At 47.8% G+C, this 18,984-nt stretch overlaps 1 protein-coding gene across 1 annotated transcript in view; it reads right to left on the reverse strand.

Annotated features, from left to right (window-relative positions):
- The window catches only part of CABLES1 (Cdk5 and Abl enzyme substrate 1), a 102,354-nt gene that overhangs the window by 36,730 nt on the left and 46,640 nt on the right, over positions 1 to 18,984 (reverse strand). The window contains exons 2-3 of the mRNA XM_005898898.3: positions 17,981 to 18,052; positions 11,023 to 11,115 (exon numbers count right to left, since the gene is read on the reverse strand). Coding sequence (XP_005898960.3) covers positions 11,023 to 11,115; positions 17,981 to 18,052 — 165 coding nt within the window. The remainder of the gene's footprint in view (positions 1 to 11,022; positions 11,116 to 17,980; positions 18,053 to 18,984) is intronic.

Here is an 18,984-nt window from a genome sequence, read left to right on the forward strand (position 1 = left end):
TTTCCCTCTATGGTGCGGCCTCCACTCTGTTTTTACTTCCAGGAAATCCTGATCACAAAGTGCTGCTAAACACTTGCTGCCCGCATCTTCTCCATACCTGACAGCTGCTCCAGAAACAGCCTGGGCAAGGTCAGAGCAGCCCCTGAGTGCCCGTCACTGGGAAGGCAGGACCAAAGCTCCAACCTCAGCCTCCAACACCAGCTCTGGCACCTTTCTGTGACCTCAGGCAGCTCACTCATTCTCTAGTTTCCTCAGCCAAAACCATGGCACAAAAATCAGTAGCCATCTCATTGGAATGTTGTAAAGAGTAAATGAGTTCCCATATTGCAAAGCCTACAGAACAGGGCCAGACAAATAACACGGGCTCAATAAATACTCACTATTTTCACCAGGAGCTGCCCTCTTGGGTTGAGGTAAGTTTTCTCAACAGTCTGTGGATTCAGACCCTAAAATACACAGGCCTGCTAAAGGTGAAAGGTTGAGAAAGGACAGCTGAAGGCCGACACACGCAGCCTCACAGAGGTGAACGGGGACACAAGATCCGTCTCTCCTGTCTCCAGGGAGATGTTTCTCATCAGATATCACAGACTCAAACCCTAGCCTCAGCTCCGAGAACAGAGCCAAGAAAGCTTATTCAGGTAGACCAAATGCACACCAATTAAGTGTCAATTAGGTGCCTTCATGCTAAGTCACTCAGTCATGTCTGACTCTTTGCGACCCCATGGACTGTAGCTCACCAGGCTCCTCTGTCCATGGGATTCTCCAGATGACAACACTGGAGTGGGTAGCCATTTCCTTCTCCAGGGGATCTTCCCGACCCAACACTCAAACCCGGGTCTCCTGCATTGCAGGCAGATTCTCTACCGACTGAGCTACGAGGGAAGTCAATTAGGTATCAGATTCTAAATGCTTTAACTGATGAGGCATGAATGAGTCAGTAACAGAACTGATGTACTAGCTGGTGTGACTGGGGATTTGAACCATGCACTTTAACATCCTGGGCCTCAATGCCTTGCTCTTCTCTATGACTTAGTAGAAAAATCTGCTCCTTCAGGTTTGACTGGGCACCCATGGATGCTTTTGTCAAAGTTTTTCTAGGGCAGCTTTCCAGACTGGCCCTCAGGTCATCAGGAGGAGTGTGGGGTGGGGCCAGAGGGTGACCGATCACAACAGCCCTGATCACAATCGCACAGGAGGTGCAGGAGACCCAGGTGGCTCCTGCTCCCACTCTGCTCAGCCTGGGCCCCTTTCTAGATGGAAGGGTAGAGATTCCCAACACACAGCGCCCCCGCCAGCAGGGCGCCCACCCAGGCAGGAGGCAAGTCCGAGTCCCTCGTGATCCTTCCACATACAGAGGAAAGCATGTGCTGCACAAACTCAACAGGCTTAGTTAGTGGTCCTGAGCTTCCTTCATTACTCACTGCTCATGTGGCCTTCCTACCCACACACAGAAACCAGACATTTTTGAAAATTCATTTTTAACTAGAGGATAACTGCTTTACCATGTTGTGTTGGTTTCTGCCAAACATCAGCATGAATCAGCCACATGTCCTAATGTGTCCACCTGATGCGAAGAACTGATTCATTTGAAAAGACCCTGATGCTGAGAAAGATTGAAGGCGGGAGGAGAAGCGGACAACAGGGAATGATGAGATGGTTGGATGGCATCACCGACTGGATGGACATGAGTAAGCTCCGGGAGATGGTGATGGACAGGGAAGCCTGGTGGGCTGCAGTCCATGGGTTTGCAAAGAGTCAAACACAACTGAGCGACTGAACTGAACTGATACACATGTCCCCTCCCCCTTGAACCTCCCTCCCACCTCCCACCGCATCCCAACCCTCTAGGTCATCACAAAGCACCAGGCTGAGCTCCCTGTACCATACAGCAGCTTCCCACTAGCTCGTTATTTTACACATGGTAGCTACTCTCTCAATTCATCCCATCCTCTCCTTACCCCGCAGTGTCCATAGGTCTGTTCTCTATGTCTGCAGCTCTATTCCTGCCCTGCAAATAAGTCCAACAGTACCATTTTTCTAGAATTTTTGGACACTTTTAATAGAACAAGAAGATGTGCTTAGTCACTCAGTCATGCCTGACTCTTTGCAACCCCATGGATTGCAGCCAGCCAGGCTCCTCTGTCCATGGGATTCTCTAGGCAAGAATACTGGAGTGGGTTGCCATGCCCTCCTCCAGGGGATCTTCTCAAACCAAGAATCAAATCCAGTCTCCTGCAGATTCTTTACTGTCTCAACAACCAGGGAAGGCTGAACAAGAAAATCAGAGACTATAAATGTAAACCTTCTTTCCAAAGTTTCAACCGGGATGTGCCCATTACTAAACGGTACATTAATTCAATTGCATGCTACTGCCATGTGATCCTCACTTCGAGATGCAGGAGAGGCTAGCAGCATGGGTCCCATTCAGAAAAAAAACTGTTATTCTAATGCCCCAGTCAAGTCTAGCTCCTACAAGGTGATTGCTTCACATCAATTACAGGAGGGTTGGTCCTCCTCTGGTTGGCCATTTTTGAGCAGCTGGAGGAGAGGGCAGGAAGGAAGGAAAGAAAGAAGACAACATCTTGGGGCACCTTCTTTCCATTCTTGGGTCCAACTACCCCTAGATGCCCACTCTTGGCAGGGACCAGAGGAGGAATCCAGAGGAGAGACCTGCACGGCACCCTGCAACAGATCTGCAACTCTTCACGCTCTGGAGAGCTGAAAGGAGCCGGCAGAGCTCCCAAGAACACATCCTACGTGTTTCCCGAAACATCTTTGGAGTCAAGGGGGGACTTGAGGTCTTCGCCAGAGCACACAAGTATCAACAAGTGGCCAGCTCTTGACAGTTTCTTGCTCTAGTGACTTCAAATGGCATGAGTCTCAAGATGGGTCCCACGTGACCAACTGCTGTGTCAAGAACCTGGAGGGCTCACGTGAATTTGCAGCTTTGCTCTTTACAAGCATCAGGGCAATGTCCATCATAACTGAGATGCTCACAAAGAAAGTCAGATTTGTTTGCCTCCTTTGAGTGCATTTGTGAAAGAATTACATCACATGCTAGTTGTCTGGAATGATGTTAAGACAGCCAAACTCCATTTCCAATGGGCTTTGGAAATTCACCATGTTTTCCCCTCCAGCACTACAGTTATCTTCCTCTGGGCCCAAATGTCATGCAAGAAGCCCACAGAATTTTCCATCTGTAACATATAACACTTGGAGTCAAGATGACCAAAAAGCATTACACAAAAGATTAGGACTTCAAAAGAGGGATTAACTCCGGGGAGATGGGTCTTTAAGGAATTAAAGATCACATTTCCATACAAACATCTGCTGGAGGGGAAAAAAATAGCAAGCGGGAAAGTTCCCCAGGGCTGCAGCTCACGTGGGCAGAGTTCCCTCTGGACATACCATGTTTTCTGAGCCCTTAGGAAACATTGAGTGTGCTCATCTGCTGGAACACCGTCTGATCTTCTTTATGTAGCTCCATTTCCGGGCTTAGGAAAGTGTTTCTGGTATGAGGGAATTTACAGCTTCAGACCACAAAGCCTCCAAAGGCACGCTTTGCCCGTGAGATGCTGGAGCCCTCAGAAACAGCGTGGAGATGCATGAGGGTCACCACAGCTGATCCAGGACTGCAGACCACTTTCACTGCGTCTGCTTTCAAAATATCTGACCACGCAACGTCTAACACCATCCAAGATCCTTAAGTGTTCTCTCATACGCCAAATACTGGCTTCTTGTTCTATTTCCAGCCCCCTGGGGAGTCTCTGTTGGCTGTAAGAAGTTTTGATCTCTTCCACGTGGAATATTCCATGATAGCAATGGTATTCACTTAAGGACATTAAAAACAGGCAACCAACTTTGAAAGTCTGAAGCAAAGAAAATCACATTTGCAACAGCGGAGGGTGAACACAGTGATATATGAACACAGCCCAGGGTGCCCACCGCCCAGGGCTCCATGGTGGGCACTGGACACCGTGTAGAAGCACATTCTCAAATTCTGTACTTCCTTCTCTACAGCCAAGGAAGCAAGGGAGAACACACTTAAAAAAAACACACTTGAACCGAGTTCCCCCAAAAGACATATTCAGGTCTTAATCCCTGCGGACATGGCTTTACTTGGAAAAAGGGTCTCTGCAGACATGATCATTTGGTATAAGGTCATACTGGATTGCACTTCTTGGGTAATGCCTGTGGTAAAGAATCCGCCCACCAATGTAGGAGATGCAAGAAATTCGGGTTCGAACCTTGGTTGGGAAGATCCCCTGGGGGAGGAAATGGCAACCCATTTGTGTTCTTGCCTAAGAAATCCCATAACAGAGGAGCCTGGTGGGCTACAGTCCATGGTGTTGCAGAGTCAGACACTACTGATCGACCCAGCACACACAAGGCTGAGAGGAGGAGCAGAAGGCCCAGTGGAGGAACAGTGTGTGCAGTGAAACTCCCTTCACTGACTTCCCATGCTTGACGCACCATGGTCTCCACTCCCCTCTGTAAATCACTTTAACCAACAACCACGGCACGCCCAAAGCTCAGGCTGGTAGGCCGCTCTCTAGAACACTGTGTGAACAGTGATAGCGTGAGGTCAACGTCACAACTCACTCTGCTCAGGAGCCTCACTGCACAGAAAGACCTGGCATCACACATCTGAGGAATGGCTGATCGCCACGTGCCTGAAATGAAATCCGAGGTATTTAAACTACGTAAGTTAGGACTTCCCTGGTGGTCCAGTGGTTAAGGCTCTGAGCTTCCAAGGTAGGGGATGTAGGTTTGATCCGTGATCAGGGAACTAAGATCTCACATACTGGTGTGGCCAAAAGTGAAAACTACTTATGTCATTTTGTGAGTATTTTTGCCCACTGTCTACTGACCTCTTCCCCTTAACCAAGCAGTTACTGTGAATAATTTAGCAGAGCTGGACCTGGGGCTCGGGGGGCCTGGGGCAGTTAAGATGGCGATGGTGACTGAGCAGTGGCTGGGTGAGCACCCCCAGGGCTGGGTATGCAGTGAGGAGAGGGGATGGGAGACAGGAAGTGACAAAGCCCATGAGACTGCAGCGAGAGAGCCTAAGGGAGCGTGTGAGTTCGCTGGGGCTGCTGTAACAAGGAGCCCGTGTGCCCTGCTCCTTGGCTGTGGCTTCCACAACAGAAATCAATCATCTCATGGCCATGGAGACCAAGGCTCCCCTGAGGGCAGGATCTGTCCCAGCTTCTGGGAGCTCCTTGTCTTGGGGCAGCAGGACAGGAGGCTGCACAAGGCTGTGTGTGCACATCTGTCCCCAAGGTTCCCCCTTTTATAAGGACACCAGTCATGAGATGAGGAGCCCACCTTCCCCCAGCACAATCTCCTCTTAACTCATTACATCTGCCACAACTCTATTTCCAAATAAGGTCAAATTCTGAGGTACAGAGGGCTGGGACTCAGCATAAGAATTTGGGAGGGACATCATCCAGCCCAAGAGAATGACAGGAGGAAGACTAGCTGAGTGCGGTGTCACAGAAGTCCCCTCTGGGGCCCTCTCGTCCTTGCTCTTCCAGGACAGCACTGGCATCCACGTCCTGGGCATGGTTTGGGCCTCCCACCAGCCCTAATGATGGTTTCCCTCTCACGTGGCCAGGTACCACTGGTGGAGACCAAGGTCTGGTCTCTCCCAGGCTCCCAGGCCCTCATCAAGCAGTGCTGAGACAGAATTACCAAGAGAAGGCCCTCTCCAATCCCTTACACTGTTTTTTTCTGTGACTCACTTTATTTCCTGTAAATCAAACTGGTTAGAAAGAAGCAACAAGCATTCTCAGGCTGAGCACTTTACAGCAAGGTATTAATACATCTGCTCAGGAGAACCATGGTTGCTTATGTTTGAAAATCATTTTCTCAAAAGTCTCGGGAAAAGTCACAGAAAAAGCCAGCATACCTGCTGTGCTTCTTAAAGAGGTATGGACAGGGACTTCCCTGGCGGTCCACTGGTTAAGACTCTTGAGCTTCCAATACAGGGGGCACAGGTTCAATCCCTGGTCAGGGAACTAAGAGCCCACATGCTTCAAGGCATGGCCAAAAAACAAAACAAAACCCTTAATTAAAGAAACAAACAAACAAGAAATATGGATAATAAGACTGTTATAAACCCTGCATGCAGTGCTGAGCCAGTGCCAGCACCAGTTTGTCCCTGGTGGCTATGGTCTGGCTCCTCCTTCCTCCAGTGGCTCAGAGAACCAGGGAAGAAGCAGAAGAAAATCAATGGATCAGTTTGAGAGCATCTCTGGGAGACAGTTTGGTGGCAGAAGAGGCTGGGCCCAGGAAGTCTCAGAGAGGTCTGGAGGTTACTAAAGCCTTCCTCAGGGCTTCCTGGTGGCTCAGACAGGAAAGAATCCGCCTGCAACGCAGGAGACCTGGGTTCCATCCCTGGGTCAGGAAGATCCCCTGGAGGAGGGCATGGCAACCCACTCCAGTATTCTTGCCTGGAGAATCCCATGGACAGAGGAGCCTGGCGGGCTACAGTCCATGGGGTTGCAAAGAGTCAGACACGACTGAGCGACTAACCCTTGCTTCCACTTCCTTCAAGTCTATCCACTCGATGTCCTTTAGGTCGGAGGTTTTGCTGACAACTGGTTATAAACACAGATGATGACACTGATAAAGATGCTTCTCTTCCAGCCTACTGCTGCCGGGGGATGTAGGGGTCTAGTCTTTTAATAAAAAACAAAAGTTTTGGGAGGAGAAAAGCATGCTGGGGAAGAAGCAGACATTTCACGGAGTCTCACAGAAGATGCCATGCATCTATCGAATCAGAAGGCTTTGTTTCAGGGAGAAAAGGCGATGATGACATATTTCTGCTTTCTAGAAGGCCTGTTCAGAGCTGGTGACTAGCTGTTTTGTTTTTTGAAATGTGCTACTTCCTCCAACACATCTTTCAAACTAAACGAAGCTGACAGATCGGAACTGATGAGATGACAAACAAGGTTTTAATTTAGTTATTACCCATTTGCCTAGTTCCCTCCACAATTTTCAGTATAAAATGAGAAGTGACAACTTGACTTCAGTTACTGCATTTTTTTTTTTTAACATCTTACTTTACAAAGCAGATGAAAGGTGTTGGAATCTTTCATATTTTTGTTTTTCCTACTGAGTTTGCACTTTAGAGAGAGAACCCTCTGGCACACATCTCTGTCCACTATTTCAAATCTTTTTAAGTCTCTTTGAAAATTTCTGTCAACGGACAAGACAGACCAGTCCACGCACTGCAAAAAGTATTTCTTTGTCTGCAGAAGGCAATGATTCCCACGGCAGACCCAGGAAGGGAGCACTTCCAGTGCACGTGGCAGCCATCGACTGTGTTCAAGGCAGACATTCGAAAACCAGATGACTTCAAAAGGGTGTGAAATAATGTTTGGGGGAGGGTGATGCCCACTTGAAGCCATGGCTCTTGTCTCCCATTGCTCTCAAACATTTTGAGTCCTGAGGCTGGAAGTGCCCAGAGGAGAGGTCCTGTCCTAACAGGACCATGAGGGTCACTGGACATGAACGTGTCTTTGGCCGGTGGCTGGTCTTCAGTCTTCACGCTCACCTTCCATTCTGATGACCCAGCTCTACCTGGCCAGCAGTCAGCTCCCTGTTGGCACCCGCTTTGGCCTCATAATGTTTGTCATTTTCAAGGGTGTCTCCTCCCTGAGGGCCGAGATCTGTCTTCACTTCCAGTTAACATCCTCATGCAGATGAGAGTGGACGCTGACTGGCTCTTCTCTACTAACCAAGCGGCAGCTCCCAGTCCCCACTGACCATCCTCAGAATGTTCAAGGGTCCCCTCCAGATGCCAGGACACGGGGCCCTGGACTCCTTTCTACCATGACATATAGTTTGCTCACACATATGTGAACAGTTGTTTTAAAGACTTCACATCATTTCTGGAGAAGGACATGCCAACCCACTCCAGAATTCTTGCCAGGAAAGTCCCATGGCCAGAGGAGCCTGGTGGGCTACAGCTCATGGGGCTGCAGTGCTGGGCACAACTGAGCATGCACGGGCTGTGCAGCATGTGGGATCTTAGTTCCCCAGCCAGGGACCGAACCCTCGTCTTTTGCATTGGAAGCGTGGAGCCTTAATCACTGGACCCTCAGGGAAGTCCCCCTTTGAGTTCTCCAGGCGTCTCGGCAAAGCCTCTTTCCGTCTCGGCAAAGCCTCTTTCCTCCCAACGTGGCAGGAACCTGAGTCGAGAGGCTCCAACATTGGGCTGCGAGAAGCAGTAGGTGTGGTGCTGTGTGTGTGCCCTGCACGCCTGAGGGCGGGTATCAGAGGCCCACCACCCGTGCCCCCCCCCCCGCCACCCCAGCCATCTTCCCAGTCCCTCCCTCCTTAGAGCACACCCAGGCCCCCTGGTACCCAGCACCGCTGCCCTGAGCTCAGCCCTGCCCCTGGCCACCTCCAGCAGGACTGGAGGTGCTCTGCCTGCTGCCTGGCTGCAGTGGGGGCCTCTCCTTGCCCTTCTCAAAAAGCTGGATCTTCTCCCACTTATCAGCTCTTGACCACAATTTCCTTCTGTCACCTCGGAAATTCTAGGCTCTTCCTGGTGTGCTCCTGAGTTCTTCCTTTCATCTAAGAACGGTCTATCCCTGCTACTGAATCAGCTGGAAGGGAGGAAGGGGTGCATCTCCAGCCCTTTCATCCTCGCTGGCACATAAAAGCAGTTCTCACCTGTGCAGGTACGACCGGCTGTCATCGCAGCCTACAGCCAGTGCTGAGGGCTCGATTTTCTGCCTGAAATTCCAGTTCTTAGATCTTCAGATGATCTGAAGTCCTTCCTGGTTCCGTCTGAAAACTCCCCAGCGAGACTACCAGCAACTGCATGTTTTCTGGGCTATTTCTGTTGTTTTTGGGTCAAAAGTGTGCCAGGAAAGGCAGCTTCCATATATGCTAGACACTGGTGATCCCATTAGTCCAAATCTTTTAACTACATCCCTTCACTGCTTCCCTGGTGGCTCAGACAGTAAAGAATCTGCCTGCAGTGCAGCAGACCCGGGTTCGATCCTTGGGTTGGGAAGATCTCTTGGAGAAGGGAATGGCTACCCACTCCAATATTCTTGCTTGGACAGAGGAGCCTGGCGGGCTACAGTCCATGGGGCTACAAAGAGTCAGACATGACTGAGCGACTAGTACAACACTCACTGCAAACCATGCCAGGTGATTATCCGACTCTGTATCCTCGACAGCATTGAAAAGTGGGGATACTATTAATTTGGCCCATTTTTTGGCTTTGTCATTGATTTTATTTAGGAACTCGTGGTTTTATATGTTTGTTTATGGTTCAAGAGATTATGAACAAAAACACCAACATAAATAAATGATGAGTAATTTATACTAAAAATGGTACAAGTAAGGTTCAGATTCAGTAAGTAAAAGACACTACAGAAAAGAAAAACATGGTGGTTAAATGCATAAGGCACAGTAATTGTGACAGTGAAGTCAGGGTGAGAGAAAGAAACCCAGAGTGTATTTTATTTCACAGATGACTCTTGGGTTCATTTTAACTAAAAGCTTTGTACTTAAAATAGGAATGCATACTGATTCGTAAAAATTATCTGACGGGAGAATTCAATCGTGCCATTCTGAAATTGTTGAATAGCTATAAAATTATGTTCTCTATTCAAGAGAGGTTTAAAAACTTCAGGAAAAGAAGTCTTTACACACTGTAATTGTTAGTTATTCAGGTTGTACAGTGTATTTTACACTAAATTATAGTGATGCTGGGCCTTAATCATGCCATGAGTCTAAGTTTTTAGCAATTTTCATTTGATATAGATTAGAAAAAATTAGTGGGGCCCATATGAGCTTCTGAAAATCAGGAGGAGATTAAACGAAATTGTCTTGTGTTAGGAAGTCCACTCTGGGATGTGTCTCTAGCTACGATCTAGGTCACAGATCAGAGAGGAGGAGCCACCCCCAGGCAACAGAGCTTCAGGGATTCTAAGAGGTCTTAGCGCCCTATTCTCAGCACTACCGTGAGGCTACCATTAATGGGCTTCACCATTCAATCATAATCTATGCTGGCAACAAAGACTCATGTCCACTTGTCACCAGGATAGTTTTAATACCAAGATCGTATTGCAAGTTCTTTCGATTGCAAGGAGATCAAACCAGTCAATCCTAAAGGAAACCAACCCTGAATATTCATTGGAAGTGCTGATGCTGAAATTGAAGCTCCAATACTCTGGCCACCTGATGCAAAGAGCTGACTCATTAGAAAAGGCCCTGATGCTGGGAAAGATTGAAGGCAAGAGTAGAAGGGGATGACAGAGGATAAGATAGTTGGATGGCATCACTGACACAATGCATGTGAGTTTGAGGAACCTCCAGGAAATGTTAAAGGACAGGGAAACCCAGCGTGCTACAGTCCATGGGGTCACAAAGAGTCGGACACGACCGAGCGACTTAACAACAACAACATATACATGTTAACCATAATTTTCATGTTACAGCGCTTTCCCGAAGAGCAACTCTTTGCTGGAGAAACACATGCTCACAGACGTCAGCTGGCCCAGGAGTCTGAACTGGCGCCCGGGACGAATCTGCTGGCAAAATCAGGATCCTCCTCTCTTAATGAACATCATCAGAGAGAGAGAGCCAAACCCGGCTTTAGGCCCAAGATCTAGCAGGATATTTACTGACCAGAGCACAGAGCCCTGGTGAAAACAGAAAACAAAACCCAACAAAGCAGAAAAAGAAACGACGACAAACCCTCGCCAAAAAAACTCAACTGTTTTTCTGTTCAAAGTTTCCTAATACAAATATATTTCAGTACTATTGAAAATTCAGTTTTGGTCTAAAAAACCCAAGCCTTGGGTTACCATTTTCTACAGACTTCTTGGCATGATTCTGGTGGGAGAGGGGTGGAAAGAGTGGTCTGTTTGGGAAGGTTACGTGAGATCATGTTCGTTAGTGGGCTTCACTCCGTGAGGTCTGACCATGCAAAGGGTCCCCGCTTCCCTCCCCTGCAGGACCAGCCCCCTCCCAAAGCTCCTGTCAGCACGCTACCTGCCATTCCTGGTATCGTGCTGCCGCATATTCTTGATAAAATGAATCTTCTTAAAGTTCTTTGGTCTGGGCGAACCTGAGAGAGTTCGACATCTGAAAAACAAAGCCATTTCAAAAACACAGTCAGTCGGTCTCGGATAGCTGAGACATCTCCACACAAAGACAGGAAGGAAAGACCAGACGAACGGTTTGAGTCACCCCAAGGATAACGAGGACCTTGTGGCTAGAAGCGAGGAAGCTTAAAAAAAAAAAAAAATCCAACAGACAGACAACTTCCTTGAGAATACTTCCTTGATAATTTATATGGCTCTGAAGAGCCAGCTAATGAGAGCTATAGCCCTTAATTCCAATAACATAACCTACATGGATTCCAAAGACATTATTTGTTCCCGTCATCTTAAAAAAGAATCCTTCCATATCGACACAGGTATCAGGAACGGAAAACTGGAAATTCAGCGAATTCAGAGGCAGGGAAAAACACTGGCAAATTCGGTTTAAAAACAACCCTGAATCATTTTTCTTCTATAGCAGGACTCTGGCTTGAGTCCCCTGGACTATTGCCTCAACACTCACCTTGGCTATGCTTGGAAGTCACAGCTTTACTTTGAATGAGAAGCAGAGACCTGGCTAGTGGCTGTTTGTTTTTGTTTTTTTAGATAAATTTTAAATAAATATTTGTTCAACAAATTGACTTGGATTCTAATTAATTTTCCCTAGAATATATGACATGTGCATGCACTGCAGGAATAACAGAGCAGAAAGGTTTTATTTGTGTATATTTTTTCGAAGTTACCTGGCAAAATTCTAAGACACATAACTGCAACAACAGCTAAGATAAAAAGCAAAATCCCAACAAATGAGAATCTGAAGTTTGGTCTTATCTTGAGAAAGGAAGCAATGTCCTCTCTAGTTGGGTTTTTGCTGCCAAAATTTTTTGTTTACTTAAACCTTTCTGACCATAGATCCCGAGGGCTGGTTTCTGGGATCACATCAGATGTGGGTCCCAAGAAGTGGTGCCCAGGTTCCCAAAGCCACACTGAGGGTCTGAGCTGGGCTGTCACCTGAGTTGAGTCAGTTCTGAACTTGGAGGCTTCAGGTAAGAAAACAGCAAGGCGACCCAAGGAGGAGGTAAACCTGAGGGCAGTGGGGTGTGGGGGCCCTTTGGGGGGGGCAAAGGATTAAGGAATGTTCAGAGTCACACACCTGCCCCTCAGCTCTGATCTTTACTCTCCCCCAGAGGCCTGAAAGGGGCTTCTCAAGTGGTACTAATGGTAAAGAATCCACCTGTCAATATAGGAGACATTAAGAGACATGGGCTCAATCCCTGGGTTGGGAAGATCCCCTGGAGAAGGGAATGGCTACCCTGGTATGGAGCCTGGTGGGCTACAGCCCAGGGGGTTGCAAAGAGTCGGATACGACAGAAGCGACATAGCACGCACTTACGCAGGGGCCTGAAGGGAAATTAGGGGACAGCCCGGGTCTAGACTTCAGGGTGTACATTCCCCTGAAACCCCCTTTCCTGCCCTCCAGGAAAGGCCAGTCTTCCTAGAAGCTGCTTCCTAGGGAGCACTGAAAATTATTTTTTTCCCATAGAAACAGCACCTTAAAATAGAATTTATCTTGAAAAAAAAATACAGTGAAGTGAATGAGTGGTCAAAGCAATGACATGGTAGCTGTACCTGGTGACTTTCATCAGAAAGGGGGTTCCCTGGGCATTGGGTCGAGAGGCAGGAAGATCCCCTGCCAGTCATGTCCACTTCACCAGAGTGAAGTGTCCACAGCTCATGGCCACAGCCCGAGTGGCCCTGCCAGCATCCACTCCAGCTCACTACCAACCCTAGTGATCTATCACTAGTAATATCCCCTGGAGCTCTTGTGACAATTACACTTGAAGATTTCTATAAGAGCTTCATACGCTGTCAAGTGATACGTTCAAATACACATGTTCATGTCCATACATATGTGTGTGTGTTAGTCGCTCAGCTGTGTCTGACTCTTTGGAACCCCCCATGAACTGTAGCCCACCAGGCTCCTCTGTCCATGGAATTCTCCAGGCAAGAATACTGGAGTAGGTAGCCATTCCCTTCTCTAGAGGATCTTCCCAACCCAGGGCTCGAACCTGGGTCTCTGGCATTGAAGGTGAACTCCTTACCCTCTGAGCAATCAGGGAAACCCACTCTTTGGGACCCCATGGGCTGTAGCCTGTCAGGCTCCTCTGTTTCTCCAGGCAAGAATACTGGAGTGGGTAACCATTCCCTTCTCCAGGGGATCTTCCCAACCCAGGGATCGAACCCAGGTCTCCTGCATTCCAGGTGGATTCTTTACTGTCTGAGCTACCAGGGAAGGCCCATATGTACACACAGGTAAATATTCATATACACATTTCAAGTGTTGTGATTATTATTAAAACTTTTAACTACAAAGGGTGCGTATTTTGTTACTATTTGCTTCCTATATTCTTAAAACTGTAGTCCTGGGACTTCCCTGATGGTCTAGTGATTAAGGCTCTGAGCTTCCAGTGCATGGGGTGTGGGGGATCTGATCCCCAGTTGGGGAACTAAGATCCTACTTGCTGTGCAATGTGGCCAAAAAAGTATTTAAAAAAAAACAAAAACCCCGCAGCCTTTATTAAGGGTCCTTTCTTGGTTTTTAAATAGATTCTTTTAAAGACAGGCAGTGCCCCACCTGAGGGCATTCTATAGATGCTTCCTGTGGACCTCAGGAAGGGTTTGAATCAGGAAAGACACTCACTGGTCCCACTCCCCACTCTGAGCTTCCAAACCCAGATCCAGCCTTCCTGGGGTCCAAAGAGCTACAGCCTCACTTTGCCTTCTCGAGGCCACACTTGGGAGCAGACCTAGCACCTTGAAGGGTCTCAGTTCTACCCCCAGAATGACTGTTAGAGTCTGCAGGCCACTCAAGGTCCCCCACTGTCTCTCTCACACACGGCAGAAAGTTCTAGAAATATGTAGTCACTGGAGAGAGGAGGATCCTTGAAGGCATAAATGTGTGCTTCCACTGGTTTCTGGACAGGCATTCAGGAGCATCCTTACACACTTAGCCTGTGCCCTCGCCCCTTCCTCCACTGCCCCTACCCAGATGCAGAGTTTCCAGGCTCCCGAGTCTAGATGAGGGCAGTGGGCTAAAAGCTGAACTGTGACGACACCCTCCTATGACCTTGAGCTGCTCCCAGTCTCCATGCCTGTAGAAAGAGGTGCTGTTACCCTTGGATTTAGACACAAAATCTTTCAGTCTTCAGCTGGAACCAGAAGTTGGCAAAAGGGCACTGGCGTGTGTTGGCACTGGTAATTACTGAATGGTACAGCAGACGGCACCCCTCAATCCAGACAGGCTGGAGACCAGGGCCGGTGGTGATGGCTGCCACACCTGCGGTTAGCCAAACAGAGGTTTTTCTGGACACCTAACAGACAGCCTAGGTTCTTATTTCTGGGAGACCAGGTACCACCAGACAATGTGGAAAACCCCCATCTAAAGGCTCTCACGGTTAATGCTCAAGTCTTGGAGTTCAAGGTGGATACAAGAAACTAACCTGTGATGTGCATGAGAAAAGTGAAACTTTTAAAAAGATAATTGAGCACCAAGTTGCTTCAGTCATGTCCAACTCTTTGTGACCCTATGGACTGTAGCCTGCCAGGCTCCTCTGTCCATGTGATTCTCCAGGCAAGAACACTGGAGTGGGTTGCCATTTCCTACTCCAGGGGATCTTCCCAACACAGGGATCGAAACTGTGTCTCTTACGTCTCTGTATTGGCAGGTGGGTTCTTTACCATTAGCTCCATCTGGGAAAGGCCCAAAAAGATAACTGAAGAGGTGCCTTATTTCTATATTAGCATACAATTCTAACTGCAAAGGGACTTCCCTGGTGGCTCAGTGATAAAGAATCTGCCTGCCAATGCAGGAGATGTGGGTTAGATCCCTGGGTCAGGAAAATCCCCCTGGAGAAGAAAATGGCAACCTGCTCCAGTATTCTTGCCTGGGAAATTCCGTGGACACATTGAAGGAGCCTGACCCACTGTAGTCCATGGGATCACAAAAGAGCTGGACACGACTGAGTGACTACACAACAACAACAATGCTGATGATCTAGCCCTTGGAATTGCAAGCTGTATGTTGTGTTGTGTGTGTGTGTGTTTTTAAAGCGTTCAGCTATCACCACCCCGGACCTAAGAAACACTTTAAGAGAACTGTGGCATTGGCAACAATTGCCAAGGAAACCGGAAGACTGAGCACTCAGGTTAAAGCAGGTTAAGCAAGGAAGAAACTAATTTCAAAGCTGCCTGCATTAATGTGTAAATATCCATTTAAAACCATACATTATAAGTGACGCAAAATTAAATTAGGATAGAATTAAATTAGAAACTAATTTAATGAAAGATTAGCTCTTTCTTGTTAGCACTGATTACAGGATACACCTAATTATGCAAAAGGTTTTTAATAGATGCCTTGAAGCAGTTTGTTCTGAGTGCTGACTTTGAAAGCAAGTTGGGCGAATAGCCTTCCGCCCCCGCAGTTCCCAAAACACTTTGGCGTCATTACTGGTACATTCATTTCTCAGAATGGAAAGGACCTTAGAGATCAGTCAATTTGTCCCTTCCATTTTACAGGTGGGAAAACGGAGGCCTCAGCATAAGTAAATGAGTTTCCAAAGCCATGTAAGCAGTTAGTATAAAAATGGGGCCAAAAATTCAAATCCCCTGACTCCCAAACTGTTGCCCCTTCTGCGACTTTTATGTCTTAGGAACAAGTTTCTAAGTACATATCAGAATTTTTTATCGAAGTATAGCTGATTTACAACTTTGTGTTGGTTTCTGGTATATGGCGAAGTGATTCACACATGTATCTCTCTGTGTGTGTATTTATTCTTTTCCATTATGGCTTATTACAGAACACTGACGACAGTTCCCTGTGCTCTACAGTAGGATCTCGTTGTTGATTTTATACATAGTTGTTTGTATCTGCTAATCCCAAATTCCTAATTTATCCCTCCCCTACCCACTTTGGGGCTTCCTTGCTGGCTCGGTGGTAAAGAATCTGCCTGCCAATGGGTTCAATCCTTGGGTCAGGAAGATCCCCTGGAGTTGGAAATGGTAACCCACTCCAGTATTCTTGCCTGGGAAATCCCATGGACAGAGGAGACTGGCAGCTATAGTCAAAAGAGTTGGACATGAACAGGACAACCTCTTCCAATAACCATGAGTTTGATTTCTATGTCTGTTTCTATGGTAAGCATCAGAAATTTTTTAATTAAAGAAAGTCCACTAGGGAAAATCTAGACTTCTTAAACTGCCCAACTCCCTTGATTCTGACTTATTTTTTAAACTTTGTATTTACACAAGATTTGTTGGAAATTAAGAACAGCACTCTGTACGTAGAAGCTGGATGAATTTACAGTTAAGGCAAATCAGCCATTCCATTTTCACTCTGACCGTTTGTGGCATCATAGGCCTGAGAGCCAGAGGACAAAGGACCTGCCTGGGCGATGCTGAGAGAGGGTGCAGGGGGTGATGGGGCACCTGACCAGGAACACGGCACCGGGCTCCTCCTACGCCCCCTCTTTACCACAGGAACCCCTAAGGGGGTGACATTACCACCTTGCTTGAATGACCGTGCTCCCTGCAGCCTCTCCAAACTCCAGGGCCTTTGCAGTTCTGTTCACTGATGGGCATCAATTGTGCTCAGATGCCAAAGCCACCCGGTGCCACTTGAGGACGTTTCTCCCCCGCATTCACTAATTAACTTGGGCCACTTAACAGAGACTGACAGGAGAACACTTGCCCCGGGCCACGTGGATCACAGCCACACGCCATCAGCCTAACGTGGTCCCTTGCTACGAACATTTTCTTTTTTTCAATATTTATTTTATTTACTATTTGGCCGTGCCAGGGCTTAGTTGTGTATCAAATCTGGGCCCCCCTGCATTGGGAGCATGGAGTCTTGGCCACAGAACCATGAGGGAAGTCCCTTGGATGTTTTCAAAAAGCCATCAAAAGTGGAAATCAGACTGTCTGGCCCTGACTTTCTGTTTAGAATGATGTCGGTGATGAGACTCACAGTCACGGACGCTTCGGAGCAGATCCCAGGCCTGTCTGCGCTCCACGCTTTATAACCAGGTGGTCCATGGACATGACCTGTGGCCTGGGAGTGAGGCTCTGTGCAGGGAAGGGGCCGGCTCCAGGGGGAGACTCTCCCTCCATCTCAGCCTGCCAGCATCCCCCGTAAACCCGCAGCACACCATCCTACCTGCCTACCCCGCTGCCCCAGCCCCCTGTGCTGACCCCGTCTTCCCTCAGCCTCTCCTCCACCGGCCAGCCCAGTAGGAGCTTCAGTGAGGACTGAGGGGGACGTGGTGTGGGCCCCCTGCACTCCAGGAGGGCTAGAGGAACCGAGCACGATGACAGGAAGGAGAGCTGCCAGTCAGAAGCCAGGCACAGCTCCGCAACTGCTGTCGCCCACCGCCCCCTCCATCCCCCCAAAAAAAGTTGCCTTGAAAGCACTTTTCTAATCCGGAGGGCGAAACGGAACACTTTCAGCCCTGAGGGAGCACTCATAGGTGTCTTACCCTTGTCCCCAGCACCTGACCATGGAGGAACTTAGGGCCCCCGTTAACCAAGTCAGAGACTGCAATGCCTGTGTCCCCTCTGGGAAAGCCAGAGCAGGGTCACATTCTTCTCCATCAAGCAACAATTTTCAAAAAGAAAGGGTCATAGCACCCGAATTCACACGCACACCGGGCTATCCTGGTACATGGTTGGGATTTCACAGCATTCTCCTTCTAATATTCCAAAGGGTTGGGGTTTCCAAACTGAGTCTGGGGATCAGATTGTCATTTTTAGAATTTAATTCTGTAAATAAAGACCTGGAAAAGAAAAGCAAACTTTGGCCTCCTTCTCGTATTGCAGGCCATTCACATACACATAAATGCAACCAGAAAACTGACCTCCGTAGAGGGGCATTCTCCTCAATGTCTTCCAGGGTCTCCAAGGATGATCGCTGGGAGATGAGGCGACGTCTGCAGAGAGAGGGAAAAAAATCTAGGTGTTAAAACTGCGTCATGAAATGGATCAGGAATTTCCGTAAAGCTAAAACTATTCTAAAATAAAGTCCGTAAAAAAAAAAAATCAGACAAAAGGTGTCTTTAAAAGGCTGTCATACTCTCAGACTGTACCCTCAATGCCAAGCCCATCTTGCCTTGCTGAATCCTGACATTCTCCCTGGGAAGAAACGAGACGTGATGGAGACATTGTATGCTGCCAAGTAACAAAACCAGACAAGGTGCCTCTTACTGCATATAAGTTTGGCACTGTGTGTGCACGAGTGTGCTCAGTCGCTAAGTCGTGCCCCACTCTTTTGAGACCCCATGGACTGTAGCCCTCCAGGCTCTTCAGTCCATGGGATTTTCTAGGCAAGAATACTGGAATGGATTGCCATTTCCTCCTCCAGTGGATCTTCCTGACCCAGGGACCAAACTCGCATCTCCTGCATTGGCAGGCAGATTCTTTACCACTGAGCCACCTGGGAAGCCCATTGGTACTGTGTGCCCTTTTCCTAGAGCATTAGATATGTTTTTAGTATTAAAATACTGTTAAATATTGAAATATCAGTGGTCGGAACCAGCTTTAGCTGATAAATATTAAATTTTAAAACCATACTAAATAAAATATCAAAATCAGTAGGAGGCAATAAATAAAACTTATGGTCTCAGGGACTTCCCTGGTGGTCGAGTAGGTAAGACTCCATGCTGCCAATGCAGGGGACTCAGGTTCCATCCCCGTTTGGAAAGCTAAGGTCCCACATGCCTTGTGGCACAGCCAAAAGATCAAAACTTACCGTCTCTGGTTGGCCGTGATTTCAAAAGCAACTAGAAACACAGATGACATCATTTCCCCAGGAGAATTTCTCAGTGACCATTAAGAATATATATCAGGACATAACTAGGTAAAA

This window comes from Bos mutus, chromosome 24 (genome assembly GCF_027580195.1).
Source record: "Bos mutus isolate GX-2022 chromosome 24, NWIPB_WYAK_1.1, whole genome shotgun sequence".
Taxonomy (NCBI): Eukaryota; Metazoa; Chordata; class Mammalia; order Artiodactyla; family Bovidae; genus Bos; species Bos mutus.